General features: G+C 38.9%; 1 protein-coding gene across 1 annotated transcript in view; it reads right to left on the bottom strand.

Moving 5' to 3' along the window:
- The window catches only part of cacna1db (calcium channel, voltage-dependent, L type, alpha 1D subunit, b), a 63,291-nt gene extending 51,773 nt beyond the window's left edge, over nucleotides 1-11,518 (bottom strand). Inside the window, exons 1-6 of the mRNA XM_056464568.1 lie at nucleotides 11,454-11,518; nucleotides 8,652-8,794; nucleotides 7,811-7,963; nucleotides 5,818-6,014; nucleotides 2,078-2,181; nucleotides 1,771-1,940 (exon numbers count right to left, since the gene is read on the bottom strand). Coding sequence (XP_056320543.1) covers nucleotides 1,771-1,940; nucleotides 2,078-2,181; nucleotides 5,818-6,014; nucleotides 7,811-7,963; nucleotides 8,652-8,794; nucleotides 11,454-11,518 — 832 coding nt within the window. The remainder of the gene's footprint in view (nucleotides 1-1,770; nucleotides 1,941-2,077; nucleotides 2,182-5,817; nucleotides 6,015-7,810; nucleotides 7,964-8,651; nucleotides 8,795-11,453) is intronic.
- Nucleotides 11,519-21,722: the final 10,204 nt, after the last annotated feature.

Below are 21,722 nucleotides of genomic sequence, written 5' to 3' on the forward strand. Positions count from 1 at the left end.
ATTTATTTACTATATTTGCATATTTTTACTATATTTGCATATTTTTATTTGCACATTTTTACTATGTTTGCATATTTTTATTAGCATATTTTTACTATATTTGCATATTTTTATTTGCACATTTTTACTATGTTTGCATATTTTTATTAGCATATTTTTACTATATTTGCATATTTTTATTTGCACATTTTTACTATGTTTGCATATTTTTATTAGCATATTTTTACTATATTTGCATATTTTTATTAGCATATTTTTCTATATTTGCATATTTTTTACTATATTTGCATATTTTTTACTATATTTGCATATTTTTACTATACTTGCATATATGTACTATATTTGCATATATTTACTATATTTGCATATTTTTTACTATATTTGCATATATTTACTATACTTGCATATATTTACTATACTTGCATATTTTTTACTATATTTGCATATATTTACTATACTTGCATATATTTACTATATTTGCATATTTTTTTACTATATTTGCATATATTTACTATATTTGCATATTTTTTACTATATTTGCATATTTTTTACTATATTTGCATATATTTACTATACTTGCATATATTTACTATACTTGCATATTTTTTACTATATTTGCATATTTTTTACTATATTTGCATATATTTACTATACATGCATATATTTACTATATTTGCATATTTTTACTATACTTGCATATATTTACTATATTGCTATGTGGGGGGTGATACTCAAGACGAAGATATTGAGATAAGAAAACTCAGGTTATTTATAGGGAGTTAGGAATCAACTGACTGGATAAATAGTCATGAGCTGATGCTGGAACAGCTGAGAACAATCATAAGCACATGATCCTCTCGAAATTTGTTCATAAATAAACTTCACTTAAGGAAAAACTCACTTCATTTTGACTCATTATTTCTGAAAACAAGACAAAATTGTGTACTTGTCTAAAAAATGCTTGTTGATTTAAGAATTTGTAGATATTTGGACAAAAAAAAGTCAAAAACTCGAAGTAAGAAAAGCTTTTCTTGCAGTAAAAGAGATACTTTTACTCTACATGCACTACAGTATTCTACATGCAAGTAATGATGCTTTTACTTCACTGTGATTTTTCTAATATGCAGGTAACAAACCAGTCATTAATAGCATGAATTGTGACCTTAAGTGTTACCATAACCGGTTTTGAAAATACCCATGATCATGCGGACATGGCATTAATTGCATTATGTTTTGCGCAAATTAATAATGGAAGCGTGCCACACTGGCTCATTGTGGATGCGTACCCAGGTCTACACTTCAAGGAAACCACAAATATGTACGTGTAGCTACGTCTGACTGCATTTTGTAAAAATGAATGCTAACGACAAAAACGAAAAATAAATAAATAGCAGGCTGAAAACGATGTCAAATCTGAAAAGGTGGTAAATCCCTATGGTTTTCTTTTCTTAGATTGCTTTTGAAAACACTATTGGTTGGGTTTATGGACGTTTGTGTGTGGGTGAGTCGACAACAAACTGATTGGCTGAAATCTGAAATATATACTGTGGCTGACTTTGAAATTTGAGATCATCATTCTGCCTGGATTTGCCAAAACAAAACCTGCAAGCAGACGTAGCTCTGGGTACATATTTCACGGTTCACAGAAATGTAGACCTGGGTACGTATCCACAATGAGCCTCGGTTGGAAATATTGCTGATAAGCGTCACATATCAGCTTCTCTTTCAGCATGACAGCAGGAGGAACAGACGAGTGTTTACTGTACGTACGGTTGCGTTTGGCCTCCTGATCTCCCTCTTCCTCATTATCCGGGTCGATGTCCTCGGCTTGAGTGATCCAGTCCAGATAACCTTTCAGATCCTCCTCCAGCTGCTGCTTCTCACGCAGCTTCTGGAAATCTCCACGAGCTTTGGCCTTCTCGCGCTCTTTGGAGAACTCACTGTCATGTGGACGCACACACACATGTTACAGTAATGTACACTGCATTCTAGTCCAAATATCTAAATATTCTTAAATTAAGAAGCATTTTTGAAAGCATTTGTTGCAATTTGGACAGCACTGGCTAAATTAGCTCACCCGCTGAGAACTCCCAACACTAGATTGAGGACAAAGAAGGAGCCGAAGATCACCAGGCTGACGAAATAAACCCAAGGCAACTCAAAACCCATGGCATCGTTCATCTGAAACACACAACATCTCTCACGTTACACACAGAAATAAGCAAAACATTTTTACTCAAGTAAAGCAAAAAAAGTATCTGTGCTTTCAAGCAAGCAAAACTGAAAAATGTGCAATTTTACTGGAATAATAGTCAAGTATTCGTGCTTTTACTCAAATAAAACTGAAAAATTAATATTTTATAGTAGTAATATTTAAGTATCTGTGATTTTACTCAAATAAAACTGAAAAATGTGCACTTTTACTGTAGTAATATTTGAGTATCTGTGATTTTACTCAAATAAAACTGAAAAATGTGTACTTTTACTGTAGTAATATTTGAGTATCTGTAATTTTACTCAAATAAAACTGAAAAATGTGTACTTTTACTGTAGTAATATTTGAGTAACTGTGAATTTATGCAAGTAAAACCGAAAAATTTAAACTTTTACTGTAGTAATATTTGAGTATCTGTGAATTTATTCTAGTAAAACTGAAAAATGGAAACTTTTACTGTAGTAATATTTGAGTATCTGTGGTTTTACTAAAAAAACAGAAAAATTTATAATTTTACTGTAGTAATATTTGAGTATCTGTAAATTTACTCCAGTAAAACTGAAAAATGTGTACTTTTACTGTAGTAATATTTGAGTATCTGTGAATTTACTCTAGTAAAACTGAAACATGTGCACTTTTACTGTAGTAATATTTGAGTATCTGTAATTTTACTCAAATAAAACTGAAAAATGTGTACTTTTACTGTAGTAATATTTGAGTAACTGTGAATTTATGCAAGTAAAACCGAAAAATGTGTACTTTTACTGTAGTAATATTTAAGTATCTGTGAATTTACTCTAGTAAAACTAAAAAATGTGCACTTTTACTGTAGTAATATTTGAGTATCTGTGAATTTACTCTAGTAAAACTGAAAAATTAATAATTTTACTGTAGTAATATTTGAGTATCTGTGAATTTACTCTAGTAAAACTGAAAAATGGAAACTTTTACTGTAGTAATATTTGAGTATCTGTGGTTTTACTAAAAAAAACTGAAAAATTTATAATTTTACTGTAGTAATATTTGAGTATCTGTGAATTTACTCCAGTAAAACTGAAAAATGTGCACTTTTACTGTAGTAATATTTGAGTATCTGTAAATTTACTCCAGTAAAACTGAAAAATGTGTACTTTTACTGTAGTAATATTTAAGTATCTGTGAATTTACTCTAGTAAAACTGAAAAATGTGCACTTTTACTGTAGTAATATTTTAGTATCTGTGAATTTACTCTAATAAAACTGAAAAATGTGCACTTTTACTGTAGTAATATTTGAGTATCTGTGAATTTATGCAAGTAAAACCGAAAAATGTGTACTTTTACTGTAGTAATATTTAAGTATCTGTGAATTTACTCTAGTAAAACTAAAAAATGTGCACTTTTACTGTAGTAATATTTGAGTATCTGTGAATTTACTCTAGTAAAACTGAAAAATTAATAATTTTACTGTAGTAATATTTGAGTATCTGTGAATTTACTCTAGTAAAACTGAAAAATGGAAACTTTTACTGTAGTAATATTTGAGTATCTGTGGTTTTACTAAAAAAAACTGAAAAATGTATAATTTTACTGTAGTAATATTTGAGTATCTGTGAATTTACTCCAGTAAAACTGAAAAATGTGCACTTTTACTGTAGTAATATTTGAGTATCTGTAAATTTACTCCAGTAAAACTGAAAAATGTGTACTTTTACTGTAGTAATATTTAAGTATCTGTGAATTTACTCTAGTAAAACTGAAAAATGTGCACTTTTACTGTAGTAATATTTTAGTATCTGTGAATTTACTCTAATAAAACTGAAAAATGTGCACTTTTACTGTAGTAATATTTGAGTATCTGTGAATTTATGCAAGTAAAACCGAAAAATGTGTACTTTTACTGTAGTAATATTTAAGTATCTGTGAATTTACTCTAGTAAAACTAAAAAATGTGCACTTTTACTGTAGTAATATTTGAGTATCTGTGAATTTACTCTAGTAAAACTGAAAAATTAATAATTTTACTGTAGTAATATTTGAGTATCTGTGAATTTACTCTAGTAAAACTGAAAAATGGAAACTTTTACTGTAGTAATATTTGAGTATCTGTGGTTTTACTAAAAAAAAACTGAAAAATTTATAATTTTACTGTAGTAATATTTGAGTATCTGTGAATTTACTCCAGTAAAACTGAAAAATGTGCACTTTTACTGTAGTAATATTTGAGTATCTGTAAATTTACTCCAGTAAAACTGAAAAATGTGTACTTTTACTGTAGTAATATTTAAGTATCTGTGAATTTACTCTAGTAAAACTGAAAAATGTGCACTTTTACTGTAGTAATATTTTAGTATCTGTGAATTTACTCTAATAAAACTGAAAAATGTGCACTTTTACTGTAGTAATATTTGAGTATCTGTGAATTTATGCAAGTAAAACCGAAAAATGTGTACTTTTACTGTAGTAATATTTAAGTATCTGTGAATTTACTCTAGTAAAACTAAAAAATGTGCACTTTTACTGTAGTAATATTTGAGTATCTGTGAATTTACTCTAGTAAAACTGAAAAATTAATAATTTTACTGTAGTAATATTTGAGTATCTGTGAATTTACTCTAGTAAAACTGAAAAATGGAAACTTTTACTGTAGTAATATTTGAGTATCTGTGGTTTTACTAAAAAAAACTGAAAAATTTATAATTTTACTGTAGTAATATTTGAGTATCTGTGAATTTACTCCAGTAAAACTGAAAAATGTGCACTTTTACTGTAGTAATATTTGAGTATCTGTAAATTTACTCCAGTAAAACTGAAAAATGTGTACTTTTACTGTAGTAATATTTAAGTATCTGTGAATTTACTCTAGTAAAACTGAAAAATGTGCACTTTTACTGTAGTAATATTTGAGTATCTGTGAATTTACTCTAGTAAAACTGAAAAATGTGCACTTTTACTGTGGTAATATTTTAGTATCTGTGAATTTACTCTAATAAAACTGAAAAATGTGCACTTTTACTGTAGTAATATTTGAGTATCTGTGAATTTACTCTAATAAAACTGAAAAATGTGCACTTTTACTGTAGTAATATTTGAGTATCTGTGAATTTACTCTAGTAAAACTGAAAAATGTGCACTTTTACTGTAGTAATATTTGAGTATCTGTGAATTTACTCTAGTAAAACTGAAAAATGTGCACTTTTACTGTAGTAATATTTGAGTCTCTGTGATTTTACTCAAATAAAACCGAAAAATGTATAATTTTACTGTAGTGATATTTGAATATCTGTGACTTTACTAAAAATAATGTACATTTTACTGGAGTACCACTTGGACTTCTGTGATTTTAATCTGGTAAAAATGATAAATGAGTACATTTACTAGAGTAATACTCAGTATCTGCACTTTTTACTACAGCAATATTTCAATACAGTATGCTCCTCCACTTGAGTGCTTGTCTTTTGAAACATGTCCAGCTCTGACAGTGTCTCCTATGGTCCGCCTTCTGACTTTGTCTCCTCAGTCTTAGAGGGTCAATCCCATTATCATCCACTGAGCTCTCGCCATGTCTTGGAAAAGCAGTTTGAGCGGAAGTGTAAAGTGTAAAGAGCGTGTGTTCAGTCTCACCCAGTACAGCACATCTGTCCAGCCCTCCATCGTGATGCACTGGAACACAGTCAGCATGGCGAACAGGAAGTTGTCGAAGTTGGTGATGCCGTTGTTTGGTCCGTGCCATCCGTCTCTGCATACAGTGCCATTAAGCGGACAGTGACGCCCGTGACCCGACAGAGAACAGGGTGCGGGATCCTCTTCTGCTAAAATACCTGTGCGGAGACAACAAATACAGTCAGAATTATTCGCCCTGCTGTGGACTTTTTCAAATATTTTCCAAATGATGTTGAACAGATTCAGGAATTTCTCACAGTATTTCCTCTAATATTGTTCCTTCTGGAGAAAGTCTTATTTGTTTTATTTCGGCTAGAATAAAAGCAGTTCTTAATTGTTTTCAAGCCATTTAAGGTCAATATTATTAGCCCCCTTAAGCAATATTAGTTTTGGACAAACCACTGTTATACAATGACTTGCCTAATTACCCTAACTTTACCCTAATTACCATAGTTAAGCCTTTAAATGTCACTTTAAGCTGAATACTAGTGTCTTGAACAATATCTAGTCTAATATTATGTGCTGTCATCATAGCAAAGAGAAAATAAATCATCGAGACCATCAAAATAAAGTGAGAGCAACTCAGCATGTCACACACAGCAATGACTGGGATATATTGACCAATTACCATGTTTGTAAACATTCAGGATGCGCGCGCAGGGAGGTTGCAGAAAAAAACCGGGAGCGCTAGCATTTACAGCGAGGGAATGACATCTGATGCGGTACAGAGTTTGTTGTTGTCTTAGAAATAAGTTTTATTGATTGCATATTGACTATATTATTCACACAATGCTTTCGGCATATTATAACAGCTCGTCACCCAGTGATAAGCACAGTTATTCTGCTAAATTGACGTTAAAGTGAGCGGCGTTCATCTGACAGCTCCATTAGCGATAGCACGCTCCCAATGAATATTGGATAAGACGAAATGACCAAGCATCCAGCCACAAATAAACAATCTCATTGAAGCTCCAAGTGATTTTACAAGAGAGAAGTTAAAGGCCTGCAAGTGTTTGGATGCCTATAATGTTGTTCTGTGTGGTCATGTGCAGGAAATAATGCTCCATGATGATCAGATTCAACACTATGTAGAGCTAAAAACCGAGATTCTGCTTAGCCAAAGACAGGGAAAGAAGACGGAGCTGTACAAGGCCTGAGAAATTAATCACCAACACGCAAAACAATAGCATTCTGACAGAGAACTGCACCTGTACAGCAGGGTATGTGAACGCACACATAGAGGTAAAGCTGGATTTATATTCGCACATTCGGTCTTTCTCCTTAATAATATAATTACAGAAAAGTATTATTTGCAAACTCTAAATAGCAAAATCATATTAGCAGTCAATGACTATCACAGTACAACACTGTTCACAGTCAAATAAAGAGTGTTAATGTTGTTTTCAAGTCACACTTGCAGGTTATTTCAGACCGAATACTCAAAGTGCCATGGTAAACAATATAGGGAGTGTGTCACAAGTTATCACTGAATGAATGTGTGAATATAAAACCAACTTTACCTTAATAACACTTTCACATTTCATTCTGAGCGTTCAGTGTGCGCAGTTTAATTAACCATGTTTATCAGTTTATGCTGAAATCATTGCTGCAATCAAAAACGAGTGATGTGTCTGATTCAGCATAGCGTGAGTTTACCTGATATGACATGAGAACTGCAGAGTCCAGCATTTATAATTAGGTCGTCACTTCACTCAGCTCCCTTTTAGCCAAAGACGTCTGCTGTTGGCATTAAAGCAGTGTGGTGTACGCTAAAAGTTAACAGAATTTGGCATCCTACCGCACAACACCACATGTTTACTATTGCTGACTATCTTTTTTTTGCAACCAGGGAACCCTGTGACGTCATGTGTGACGTAGGTTGGTAATTGGTCAATTGAACCGAGTAAAGGTCTGTATGTGTGTGAAGTGTGTAGTGACTGTGAAACACACTGACGCGTGGCGCTCAGGTAGCAGGTGGCGTGCATCTTCCCGATGAACAGCTCCAGGCCGATGATGGCGTAGATGATGATGACGAAGAGCACCAGCAGAGCGATGTGGAGGAGAGGAACCATCGCTTTAATGATGGAGTTCAGCACCACCTGTAGGCCTGCACACACACACACACACCCCAAACACATACACATGCACACACATACACACACCAAAACATGCACATACACACACACATATACACCAAACAAATGCACATTAAACACACACACACACCAAACACATACACATGCACAAAGATACACATGCATGCACATACATAGACACACACTCATACATGTACACGCACACACACACATGCATGCATGCATGCATGCACACATATACAAATACACGCACACACATACACAAAAACACACATGCACACACACTATTTTTGGTTTTTGTGCTATTTTTAAAATATTTTTTGTTTGTGTGTGTGTGCGTGTGTCTGTGTGTGTATGTGTGTGTGCGTATGTGTGTCTGTGTGTGTATATGTGTGTGTGTGTATGTGTATGCGTGTGTATGTCTGTGTATCTTTATATGTGTGTGTGTATATGTCTGTGCGTGTGTGTGTCTGTGTGTGTATATGTGTGTGCGTGTGTGTGTCTGTGTGTGTATATGTGTGTGTGTGTGTGTTTGTGTGGTGTGTGTGTGTATATATGTGTGTGTGTGTGTGTGTGTATGCGTGCGTGTGTGTGTGTGTGTGTGTGTATGCATGCGTGTGTGCGTGTGTGTGTGTGTGCATGTCTGTTTGTGTGTGTATATATATATGTGTGTATGTGTGTTTGAGGCTGTAAACACACTTGGCACTCCTGAGACGAGGCGGAGGGGCCGCAGAACTCTGAACGCCCGCAAAGCCTTGACGTCGAACCCGCCCGGCTTCCCCCCCGACTGACCGCTGACATCACGATCTTTGGTTATCAGCTCCAGAACAACACTGAAGAGACTAAACACACACACACACACACACACACAGGTGTAGTGGTTTATTGAGCTGAATGGTTCATCAATAGTGTGAATTGTACATTAAATTAAAGTGCGATCAAAGTATTTTCTATCAGTGGATCTGTATGAACTGACACTCATGTGATCTCCATGACCTTTGACCTCTTGACCTGACGACCTCATCCAGTAAAACCCATTACATGAGGTCAGAGATCAGCTCTTGCTCAGGTTGTAATCCCTTGGGAAGGGTTGCCAGATACATGATGCCGTATTTAATCCCTTTAATAATTACCAGATGAAATACATCCACCAGAGCCATTTAAAGCACCGCGTCACTTCATAGACCAGTTCACTGTCTGTAAAACAGCATTTAACACTGGATTATTCTTTCTTTTTGGACATTTGATTGTTTTTAGCACCTTAAAATTACTCAAAATTTGTATAAATTTGCATCATTTCTTCTCTTGCTTTGCTGTAGAATTGTACACAGACATGATGTAACCTCAAGACATATTGAGCTTTATAATATGAATGATAAATTGTTAAATTATTATTATTATTATTATATTAGTAGTATTAAATATTATCATTTATATTATATCGTATGATGTTTATTATTTTTATTTTCATGATTATTTTTTCAGGGTTTTCACTTTTATTTGAGGACAGTAGAGAGTATTGACAGGAAAGCATGGGGAGCAGAGAGAGGGGAAGGATCGGCATAGGACTGCAAAGCAGAATCGAACTCGGGTCACTATGAGCACCAGAGTGCATGTGTCGACACACTAACCACTACACCACTGGCGCCGACATGATGTTTATTATTATACTGTAGTATGATATTAAAATCTGTAATAAATACTGTAGTGTACTTTAGTTTTTAATACAGTAAACTGGTGTTTTGTAGTAAAATATACCCTATAGCTGTAGAAAACTACAGTATTGGCTCATTTGTTTATATTACTATAGTTGTTGTGAGCCTGGTTTCTCTCAAAGTTATATTTCCTTCACTTTCATCAATTGGTGAAGTTTGTTGCTCCGCTGTCTCCAACGGCTTGCTTGGTTTCGGACTTGTAGAGCTGCGCTTGGATGGATTTGCTAGCTCAACAGTGAAGATTAAACCACACTGAACTGAACTGAACTTCAGCTCTGAACACTGGACTGACACAGATTCAGTTTACTAGAACTTCTGTGTTCAGCTGCTTTGACACAATCTAAATTGTAAAAGCGCTACAGAAATATGATGAATAAGATGAATTGAATTGAATGTGAGCTGAGGAGATGTAAAATATATTATATCCTTAAAAAAAAGTCCCTCCAGGATTTTGCAAGTTCAGTGGTTCTTGATTCTATTTGATTTTGGGTTTAATTTACAAGATTTTTGTGTATTTACAGCAAATTATTTGAGCAAATAATGCCAAAAGTTTTGAGAAAGGTTATCACATAATCAGTCAAATCAGGCCACAAATATATATATATAGTTGAAGTCAGAATTAATAGCCCCCCTTTTCTTTTTTAAATATTTCCCAAGTAATGTTTAACAGAGCAGAAAATTTTCACAGTATGTCTGATAATGTTTTTTCTTCTGGAGAAAGTCTTATTTGTATTATTTCAGCTAGAATAAAAGCAGTTTTTAACTTTTTGAACACCATTTTAAGGTCAATATTATTAGCCCCTTTAAGCTATATTTTTTCTGATAGTCTACAGAACAAACCATCATTATACAATAACTTGCCTAATTACCCTAATAGGGTATAAGCCGAGCCAGTGTTGTTCCCATACTGATAAACGTCCGGTGACCTGTTATTGTGACTTTTTTTCCATTTTATATGGTTCCTTTTACAGCATAGATGTTGTAATGTAATTAAAATACATTCAGTTAAACAGACTTTGGCATTCATTCAGTGGCTCAAGCGTACAACGAGACAAAAAGCCGTTCACTCGCACGCGCCTGTCAGCAGGCAGGCAAGCGCAGAAGCTCCATTGAATATACTGGGGTAAAATAAATGCTCATATTATAAAGACACGCCAGGGAAAATGTTATTTAATGCAGTGCTTCTTGTACAATCTGAGACCCACTTTACATCAGATATCACTCAGCCAGTGGGGATCGCTGATTTTTAAAGAAAACAGACCTAAAACGTGCCGATTTTGCAATTGCAAACAGTTCACCGGAAGCGCTTAACCCAGGTTACCGGCAAGTCCCATTAGCATACTTCTGCATATACCCTATTAACCTAGTGAAGCCTTTAAATGTCACATTAAGCTGTATAGAAGTGTCTTGAAGAATATCTAGTCTAATATTATTAACTGTCATCATGGCAAAGAGAAAAGAAATCAGTTATTAGAGATGAGTTATTAAAACTAGTATGATTAGAAATGTGTTGAAGAAATCTGCTCTCCGTTAAACAGAAATTGGGGGAAAAAAATAAACAGGGGGGCTAATAATTCTGACTTCAACTGTATATATATATATATATATATATTTATAATGTCCATTCAAAATGCAAAAATCCTGGAGGGACTTTTTTGTAAGGATATAATATATTTTATTTTATATATAATGTCCCTGCAAAAATCCTGGAGGGACTGTCTATTAGTCTGTAAAGTGTACTTCTTCACAACATAAAGCCAAACACACGTGTGTGATGCCAATTTACCCTACGATGACGATCACAAAATCCAGCATATTCCAGCCGTTTCTCACATAGGAGTTCTGGTGCATCACCAGTCCATACGCAACGATCTTGAGGAAGGTTTCAATCGTGAAAATGATGAGGAAGGCATACTCTACTGTTTCCTGCAAAACACAAGAGAGAGATTTCACCACAAAATAATCGAGTTTTTCCTTTTGACATGAGATTATTGGGTCACGCTTTATTATAATGGTCCGTTTGTTGAATTAAGTTACATTGCATCTACATGCCAATTAATCCTCATTAGATTATAAGTAGACTGTTAGGTTAGGGTTAGTGTAAGCTGACATGTACCTGAAAAGTTTCTTACAGTCAGTTAAATGTATGTTGAAGGAGCAACATCAGCGGATATTAAGCAGACAGTCTACTAATACTCAACTGGACCATCAAAATAAAGTGGTACAGATGGAGTGGTAAGGGAAAACTCGTTTAATTTTCACTCATTATTTAAAAAATAAAAAAATAAATAAATAAATGTGTTTTTGCTTGTCTAGAAAATGCTTTTTGATTGAAGAGTTTGTAGATATTTGGACCAGAAACAAGACAAAAACTCTAGTAAGTAAGGAATGCATTTTGTGCAGTGTGCAAAGCATTTTCATTTTCGTTTTCAGCCAAGTACATCTCATTTTCGGTCCAGATATTTCATTTTGGTGCATCCCTAATAAAAATAAGTCTTTAAAAAAAGACTCCTACTTAATGCCATTTTCATTTTCTAATCCTCCATGCTCCACAAAAGCTGTCATGTCAAATGCAACAACACACACAGAGTGTACAGCTGAAGTCAGAATTATTCTCCCTCCTGTGAATTTGTTTCTTTCTCAAATATTTCCCAGATGACATTGAACAGATTCAGAAATTTTCAACAGTAATTCCTCTAATATTTTTTCTTCTGGAGAAAGTCTTATTTTTTTATTTCGGCTAGAATAAAAGCAGTTCTTAATTTTTTAAAACTCATGTTAAGGTCAATATTATTAGCCCCCTTCAGCAATATTAGTGTTATGAAGCGGACAGGAGACAGAGGTAAGGAAACGTTAGGGTGTTTATTAAATGACAACAAGGAGCACATGAAGGATAGCCAGGAGGATCAGGAATGATGTTGGGGTCTTTTCCTCCGTGGCTGGGTAACAGGAATACACGAGGATGGACAGCACACACCAGATACAGCTGACAGAGGATGACACAGACTTGGAAGGACTGGAAGACAGGACGATTCGGGTGGACCAGGAAGACTAGGAGGAATACAAAGAGAACAGGTAAGTAAAGCGTTTGTTTTAGCTGAGGATGACTACGCTGAGTGGTCGCTCAGTTGTCCGCTTTCGTCGAGACGAGCCCGGACAATGAGCGACTGGAGTGCTGTGCTTTTATCTGGTGCTCGTGAATGTGATGCAGCTGTGTGCTCATTAGAAGTCAGGTGATGGTGATCTTCGTGAGTGGGGATCGTGAGAGCCTGACCAATCCGTGACAGTACCCCCCTCCCCAGGGCCCGCTCCTGAGGGCCGACACCTCCGACGCCGTGGTGGTCTCCCTCTGCCTCTAGGCGCTGGGAACTCAGGGTGGCTCTCATGAAACTCCACCATGAGACTAGGATCGAGAATATCAGCTCTGGGAACCCATGTCCTTTCTTCGGGGCCGTACCCTTCCCAGTCCACCAGGTACTCCAACTGGCCACCACGACGTCGGGAACGCAAGATCTCCTTCACTGCGTAGACGGCTCCTTCTTCTAGGAGCAGTGGAGGAGGGGGTTCCTCTTCGTGGTCAGGCTCTGTGGAGGGAAGAACAGGATCGTGATAGGGTTTCAGGAGTGATACGTGGAATGTAGGGTGAATACGGTAGAGAGAGGGTAATTGTAGTTTGTAGGTGACGGGGTTAACCTGTTCCACGATGGTGAAGGGACCAACAAATCGGGGACTTAACTTGCGAGAGGGCAGTCGCATGCGTATGTCCCGGGTGGATAGCCACACCTTTTGTCCGGGTGTGTATCTGGGTTCTTCAGACCTTCTTCTATCGGCGGTTACCTTGCTTCGACGGACTGCCCTCTGCAGATGTTGATGAGCCTCGTCCCAGACTCTCTCGCTCTCCCGGAACCAGTGATCCACTGCGGGGACATCAGATGGTTCGCCATCCCAGGGAAAGAGCGGTGGTTGGAAGCCCAGGACGCACTGGAATGGCGTGAGTCCGGTGGAGGGTTGCCGCAGTGAATTTTGGGCATATTCTGCCCAGCCCAAATACTGGCTCCAGGAGCTCTGGTGACCACTGCAGAAGGTCCTCAGGAACCGTCCCACCTCCTGAATCTTCCTCTCTGTCTGCCCGTTGGTTTGGGGATGATATCCAGAAGAGAGGCTGACGGCCACACCTAGGAGCTTGAAGAAGGCTTTCCATAGACGTGAGATGAACTGTGGACCTCTGTCCGACACAATATCTTCTGGAATACCAAATGACCTGAAGACTTGATTAAAGATATTGTCGGCTGTTTCAAAGGCTGTGGGAAGACCTTTCAGAGGGATTAGTTTGACAAACTTTGAGAATCTATCTACGATGACTAGAATACAGGTATTACCTTCTGACGAGGGGAGGTCAGTGATAAAGTCCACTCCTAGGTGTGACCAGGGACGGTTCGGAATCGGCAAGGGATGGAGCTTTCCAGCGGGTAGATGACGTGGGCTCTTGGATTGGGCACAGTCCTTACAGCCCTGAACATATTGCCTCACATCCCTTGCCATGTTTGGCCACCAGAATCGTTGGGATACTAGCGAGAGAGTATTGTTGATCCCTGGATGTCCAGTGCCTAGCGAGGTATGTAAGGAGTGGATCAGATCTACCCGGTGTTCAGGTGGTATGAACTGCCGATGAGGAGGGCATCCCGGCGGAGCAGGGGCTTCCGGAGTGGCAACGACTGGAGGAGCGTTCCAGGTGATCGGACAAATGGAGATGTGTTCGGGAAGAATCTTCGTTGGGAGTTCTTCATGATCGTGATGCTCGTGTAAACGAGAGAGAGCGTCTGCTCTTAGATTCTTGGGTCCTGGACGATAGGAAATGGAGAAATCAAAACGTGAGAAGAAAAGTGACCATCTGGCTTGACGTGGACATAGTCTCTTGGCCTCTTTGATATATTGGAGGTTTTTGTGATCTGTGATCACCTGGAACGGATGTTTGGCTCCCTCCAACCAGTGACGCCACTCCTCCAAGGCTAGCTTGATTGCTAGAAGCTCCCTGTCTCCTATGCTGTAATTCTGCTCCGCCGGGCTCAACTTCCGAGAGAAATAGGCACAGGGATGCAGTCGGGGCGGTGTATCATGATGTTGGGATAATACTGCCCCGACGCCGGTGGTGGATGCGTCCACTTCCACCACGAAAGGAAGATTTGGGTCAGGATGAGTCAGGAGTGGGGCCCTTGTGAACTCCTTCTTAAGAAGGCGGAAGGCTGCGGCTGCTTCTTTGGTCCACTCCAGTCCTTTGGGTTTACCCTTGAGGAGATTAGTGAGAGGTGATGTAATCCTGCTGTAGTCCTTGATAAATCGTCTATAAAAGTTAGCAAACCCAAGAAACCTCTGGAGCTCCTTAATGGAAGTGGGTTCTGACCAGGATAGAACAGCCTCAATTTTCTTCCCATCCATACGTATACCGGTTTGGTCAATGATGTATCCCAAGAAATGAATCGACTTCTGGTGGAATGAGCATTTCTCCGCTTTGAGGTAGAGGTGATGTTCTCTCAATGTGTGTAGGACCTCCGCAACGTGTTGGCGATGTTCGGCCTCACTCCGGGAGTAAATGAGGATGTCATCTATGTACACTATTACAAAGTGGTGAAGAAACTCCCGGAGGACTTCATGAATGAAGTTTTGGAATACGGAGGGGGCGTTGACCAGACCGTAAGGCATGACCTCATATTCATAGTGGCCAGTAGGGGTCACGAATGCTGTCTTCCATTGGTCCCCCTCACGTATTCTTATCAGATTATACGCGCTGCGGAGGTCCAATTTAGTGAAGACTTTAGCTTCTCGGAGCTGTTCCAAAGCGGCTGGTACCAGAGGAAGGGGATATCGGTACTTTACTGTACCGTTATTTAGGACCCTGTAGTCGATGCATGGACGCAGCCCTCCGTCCTTCTTGGCCACAAAGAAGAAGCTTGAGGCGGCTGGTGATTTTGAGTGACGTATGTACCCCTGACTCAGAGCCTCCCTTATGTAATCTTCCATTGCCTGATTCTCTGGAAGCGAGAGCGGGTAGATCCTACCTCTTGGCAACTGGGCATCTGGAACTAGGTCGATCGCGCAGTCCCATGGCCGATGCGGCGGTAGCTGGGAAGCTCTCTTGGGGCAGAAGACATCATGAAAGGAGCTGTACTCCTTAGGAATGTGGATAGACTGCTTCTCAGGAGGACTCTCGACCGATGTTGTAAACAAAGAAATGGGGTTCCGACCTTGAAGAGGGAGATTTGGAAAACAGGTAGGTGTACATCCAGATCCCCATTTCTTTATCTCTCCTGTGCCCCAAGAGATGATGGGATCGTGCTTCACCAGCCACGGGCGCCCTAGAATGATGTCCATATTTGCACCCTCCAGAACCAGAAATTGAATCCTCTCTTGATGTAACAACCCCACTTGAAGAAGGATGTCTTCGCATTGTCGATGGATACGGGTCGAAGATCGAGTGCACTGGGTTATCGGTTGTATCTGGTATATATGCGAGGACGCCTCAGTACGTAGGTGGAGTTGACGACAGAGGGATTGGGAGATGAAGTTCCCCGCTGACCCGGAGTCGATGAGGGCTGTGACAAGGAGAGAAATAGAGGCAGTAGTTATTTGTACGGTGGTAGTAAGTGGTTTACATTGTTCAATATTCGTACTGAATACACTCACTGAAGTCCGAATGGGACGAAGGGGACACTCCATACGGGTGTGTCCACTGACACCGCAGTATAGACACAGACCCCGGGTCAGCCTCCTCTGTCGTTCCGCTGATGTCAGTCTTCCAGACTCTATTATCATGGGTTCTGGTTCTGGAGAGGCTGTTGACTCAGGCGATTGGAGGAGTGCAGACGAGGGGGGTGATGGTGTCCTGTTGATAGGAACGGAGACGATCGGAACATCGGAGAGAATGTTGGATGAATCTCTCCAGACCCATAGTATCATCTAATGTGGCCAGCTGGATTCGGAGAGTGGGTTCCAAGCCGAGCCGGTACGTGGTCAACAACGATCTCTCATTCCATCCACTTGCAGCTGCTAGAGTGCGAAACCGGAGAGCATATTCCTGTGTAGATAGAGTACCTTGCTTTAGATGATACAGCTGCTCTCCAGCGGCTACTTCCCCATCAGAACGTCCAAACACCTCTTTGAAATACTCCGTGAAGGTAGTGATGGAATTCATGACCGGCCCGGCTTGGTTCCAGATCGTCTCAGCCCATTTAAGTGCAGGCCCAGAGAGTAGTGATACGATGTAGGCGATCTTTGACTTATCTGTGGGATATAGAGAAGGTTGCATTTCGAATATGAGGGAACATTGTAACAGAAAACCATTGCACTCCCCCGCTCCGCCTGAGTAGGGCGCTGGTCGGGCCATGGGACTGGAAGGAAGGGCCGAAGAAGAAACTGTGGAGGCGGAAGTGCTCGGTGCTGGTGGTGCGTTGGAAAGTGGAGCTGGTGGCTGTAGAATCCGCTTCAACTGGTCCACCAGCTCTTGAAAGTGATCGGGGGTGCTCATGTTGTCGTCGTTATTGGTCCGGGCTTCTGTTATGAAGCGGACAGGAGACAGAGGTAAGGAAACGTTAGGGTGTTTATTAAATGACAACAAGGAGCACATGAAGGATAGCCAGGAGGATCAGGAATGATGTTGGGGTCTTTTCCTCCGTGGCTGGGTAACAGGAATACACGAGGATGGACAGCACACACCAGATACAGCTGACAGAGGATGACACAGACTTGGAAGGACTGGAAGACAGGACGATTCGGGTGGACCAGGAAGACTAGGAGGAATACAAAGAGAACAGGTAAGTAAAGCGTTTGTTTTAGCTGAGGATGACTACGCTGAGTGGTCGCTCAGTTGTCCGCTTTCGTCGAGACGAGCCCGGACAATGAGCGACTGGAGTGCTGTGCTTTTATCTGGTGCTCGTGAATGTGATGCAGCTGTGTGCTCATTAGAAGTCAGGTGATGGTGATCTTCGTGAGTGGGGATCGTGAGAGCCTGACCAATCCGTGACAATTAGTTTTGGATTGTCTCCAGAACAAACCACTGTTATACAATGACTTGCCTAATTACCCTAACTTTACCCTAGTTACCCTAGTGAAGCCTTTAAATGTTACTTTAAGCTGAATACTAGTGTCTTGAAGAACATCTAGTCTAATATTATGTGCTGTCATCATGGAGAAAAGAAACCAGTGATTAGAAATGAGTTATTGAAACTATTATGATTAGAAATGTGTTAAACAGAAACTGGGGGGGAACTAATAATTCAGACTTCAACTGCCTCATGGTCTGGTGCGCTCATTAGTGTACGCTGTCTTTAATGGAGTCTCAGTCTGCAGGTGAGCGGATGACAATAGCTAAGCTCAGTACTAAGAATAGCAGCAATACACTCGGATGACTAGATTAATCTCATTTGAACAATAAAATCTCATTGCTGAACGCAGCAGGCTGTTGTGAAAAACAAATCACACGAGCACACTAGAGTTTAAGCATGACTCCAAACAGATACGCTCAATGCATTTGATGTCATGTGCACTCGTTAAAGCACATAATCTGATCAAAAGTGCTTTCACATGGAGTCTGAGGACAAAAACACAGAGAAATGCAGAGTCCCAAACAAGAATATACTTCACCTTCATTATTGAAGTATATATGAAGGCTATTCTGCCCCTTTCACAAGCTATAAAATGTGTTTCTGAAGTCTCAGTGTGTGTGTGTGTGTGAAGTTTCAGCTGAAATAGCACACAACTAATTTTTCTAACTCTCTGAAACTGACCCTTTTAGGCTTTGATCCTAAATGTGGCGTTTTGGTGACTGTCGCTTTAAATGCAAATGAGATTGTGCTCTTTTCAAAAGAGGGCGGAGCTACAAATGCCTAGTGACAGATGTAAAACAGCAGTGTGTGTGTTGTCAGAGCTGGTCAGGTGTGCATGAGTGCTTCAGTGTGAGTGTGTGCTTCATGCTTCTGTCAGTCTATGTCGCTCCTGTCGCTGTTCATCTAAAACTCCACATCCATAATCCTCTTAGTCTATGCTGACATTATCTTCAGCAGCTCAAACACTCTAATGGACAGTAAACGTAAGATTCTGTAGTGCATCTAGTGATTGCCCAGAAGGCACACAACATCATGAGATGTTAATATTAGGTTAAATTTAGGTTGTGATGTCACGTGACCAAAATCTAATGTCTAGCCAGCGTCTAAGGACAACGTTATTTTGACCTCCAATAACAGCGTCAGATGACGTTGATATTTGGTTGATTTTAAGTTGTGTTAGAAAGTGACCAAAATCCAACGTCGAGCCAACATCTTAAATCAAAGTCATATCGACGTCAAATACTGATTTTTATTCGTCAGGTATGGCAACCAAAATCCAACGTCTCATAGACGTCATAGTGGCAACGTCCACACAACGTCAAGCTGTTACATCATTAGACGTTGATATTTGGTTGGTTTTAGGTTGGACGTTGGACATTGACGTCAGCCTGGCGTTGGCTTCTGATGTCAACCCGATTTTCATTTCCAAACAAAAAGTAACGCTCCCACGATGTTGACGTCTTGTGCCTGCTGGGTGTTTAAGGCCATTTTGGTCATCATACAGTAAACATCCGTCATCTTCTCATCAATGACATGCATCTAAACAGTCTCTGGGTCAATGCGGGTAAAGATTTTGGACATCTTCCTGGACACTTTAAACGCTTCCAAACAGTTCACGGAGGAAATGATTGAATCTCGCCCATTTGTCACTTACAAATCCCCATGATACCCGACATCAAGGAAATCGTGCCAAAATTGTGACAAATTAGTGTGCTCTGAACGGGGTTTTAGATGAATTAGGCAAGTTATTGGACAACAGTAGTTTATTCTGCAGCCAATCGAGTGAATTTATTACTCCAGCCAAATAATAAGACATTCTCTAAAATATTTAATAAAGTACTGTGAACAAATCGGCGACGCAGTGGCGCAAGTAGTGCTGTCGCCTCACAGCAAGAAGGTCGCTGGTTCGAGCCTCGACTGGGTCAGTTGGCGTTTCTGTGTGGAGTTCTACCTGCGTACTCGTGGGTTTCCCCCAGGTGCTCCAGTTTCCCCCACAGTCCAAAGACATGCGGTACAGGTGAATTTGGAAGGCTAAATTGTCCGTATGTGTGTGTATGGGTGTTTCCCAGTGATAGATTGCAGCTGGAAGGGCATCCGCTGCATAAAACAAATGCTGGATAAGTTGGCGGTTCATTCTGCTGTGGCGACCTCTGATTAATAAAGGGACTAAGCTGAAAAGAAAATGAATGAATGTGAACAAATCTCCTTGCTCTGTTAAACAGCACTTGGGAAAATATTAGGAACATATTTAAAATTGCACATTAGGGCGAATAATTCCTTCAACTGCACTGAAAAAAAAATATTCATTGGATTTACTACATTTTAGGGTACCAAAGTTGCAAACAATTTAAATGTGCTGAATTTAACTTAATTGATTTGTTTAAATTCAGCCCATATAAACTGTTTGCAACCAATTACCTCAAATAAATGTACAAATCCAATGAATAATTTTGTCAGTCTTTAATTGAATTAAAGCCCATGCAAATGCAAATAAATCCACAAAACTCTCATGCAATCGCTGACATTTGCACACACAGCGTCAGAGAGGAAGCCAAGCAGAAACTGTGAAGTGACCGAGTGTGTTAAGCACTTGTTAAATGGTGTCATGAATAATTATAAGATAGTGTTTTCTCACAGCGCTCAGCATTAATCAGTACACCCCTCCTGAAAATGAATATTTTTATCCATTTCTCTGTGAATATGCTCAATATATTTGAGGTGCATTTAAACAAAACAGATTTCTTAAACAGTCATATGCATTAGAATAAGAGTTCGCTCACTAAACATCTTTGGGAATTTACAGATGATACATTTTAAATCAAGCAAGCTATTGCAAAAAAGACCTAAAAGTCAACTCAATTAGATTTATTTTTATTTCTCTTGACTTTTCCTGTTCATTAAACTTTTGTTTAATATATTTACTCATGGCGATGCAGTGGCGCAGTGGGTAGCGCTGTCGCCTCACAGCAAGAGGGTCACTGGATCAAGCCGCAGCTGCATGGAGTTTGCATGTTCTCCCCAAAGACATGCAGTGCAGGTGAATTTGGTAAGCTGAAATTGTCCATAGTGTGTGAAAGTGAATGAGTGTGTATGAACGTTTCCTGGAGACGGGTTGAGGCTGGAAGAGCATCCACTGTGTAAAACATGTGCTGGATTAGTTGGCGGTTCATTCCGCTGTGGCGACCCCTGATGAATAAAGGAACTAAGCTGAAAAGAAAATTAATGAATGAATATTTACTCATCATAATAATTTGGGTGTGCTAATTTTTAGACTGTGATCTTCAGGTTTTTGTTAGAGATCCTTGCCAGGGATCCTGTGGTAAAAACATTTACACATCTCTTAATAATTGATAAACCTCTTCCCATAACTGTTACCATCGATCTGTTTTGACCACTTTAAGCTAATATCAAGAAGAACTCCAAGAAGCCTAATTTCCTCTACCTGTTCAATAGGCACACACAATACAGACAAACTGTGGTTAACATTTAAATGGAAAGTTTGATCCAAACACAATCCTTTTGGTTTTTGTTCTGTACCCACTTTACCACTAATTGTAACATGTATAATATGATGTGTAATATATAGATGCATAATATGTGTTATTTACAATTATTTTATTCCTTTTATCAATATATTATATGCATAATATGCTTATTGTTATTGCTGTGGCAACGTTGCGTTTCCACAGTGTAACATTACATATTTCCTATTTATTTAAAATGCTTTGGCTATAGTGTACAAAACATCACGCCAATGGAGCAACCTGAACTTGAAAATAAGTGATAACGCGAGCCAGACGGAATCTGCGGCCATTTTTTTGCTATTTCTGCACAGAATTGTGTTCGAAATCTACTAAAATCTTAATATATGAAGTAAAAAGTAATACCTTTTTAACTTTAATTGAATGTTTACAATGCAAATCCAATTAGATCCACTTTATTTGGTAAACAAAGCA

Source organism: Danio aesculapii, chromosome 8, assembly GCF_903798145.1.
Source record: "Danio aesculapii chromosome 8, fDanAes4.1, whole genome shotgun sequence".
NCBI lineage: Eukaryota > Metazoa > Chordata > Actinopteri > Cypriniformes > Danionidae > Danio > Danio aesculapii.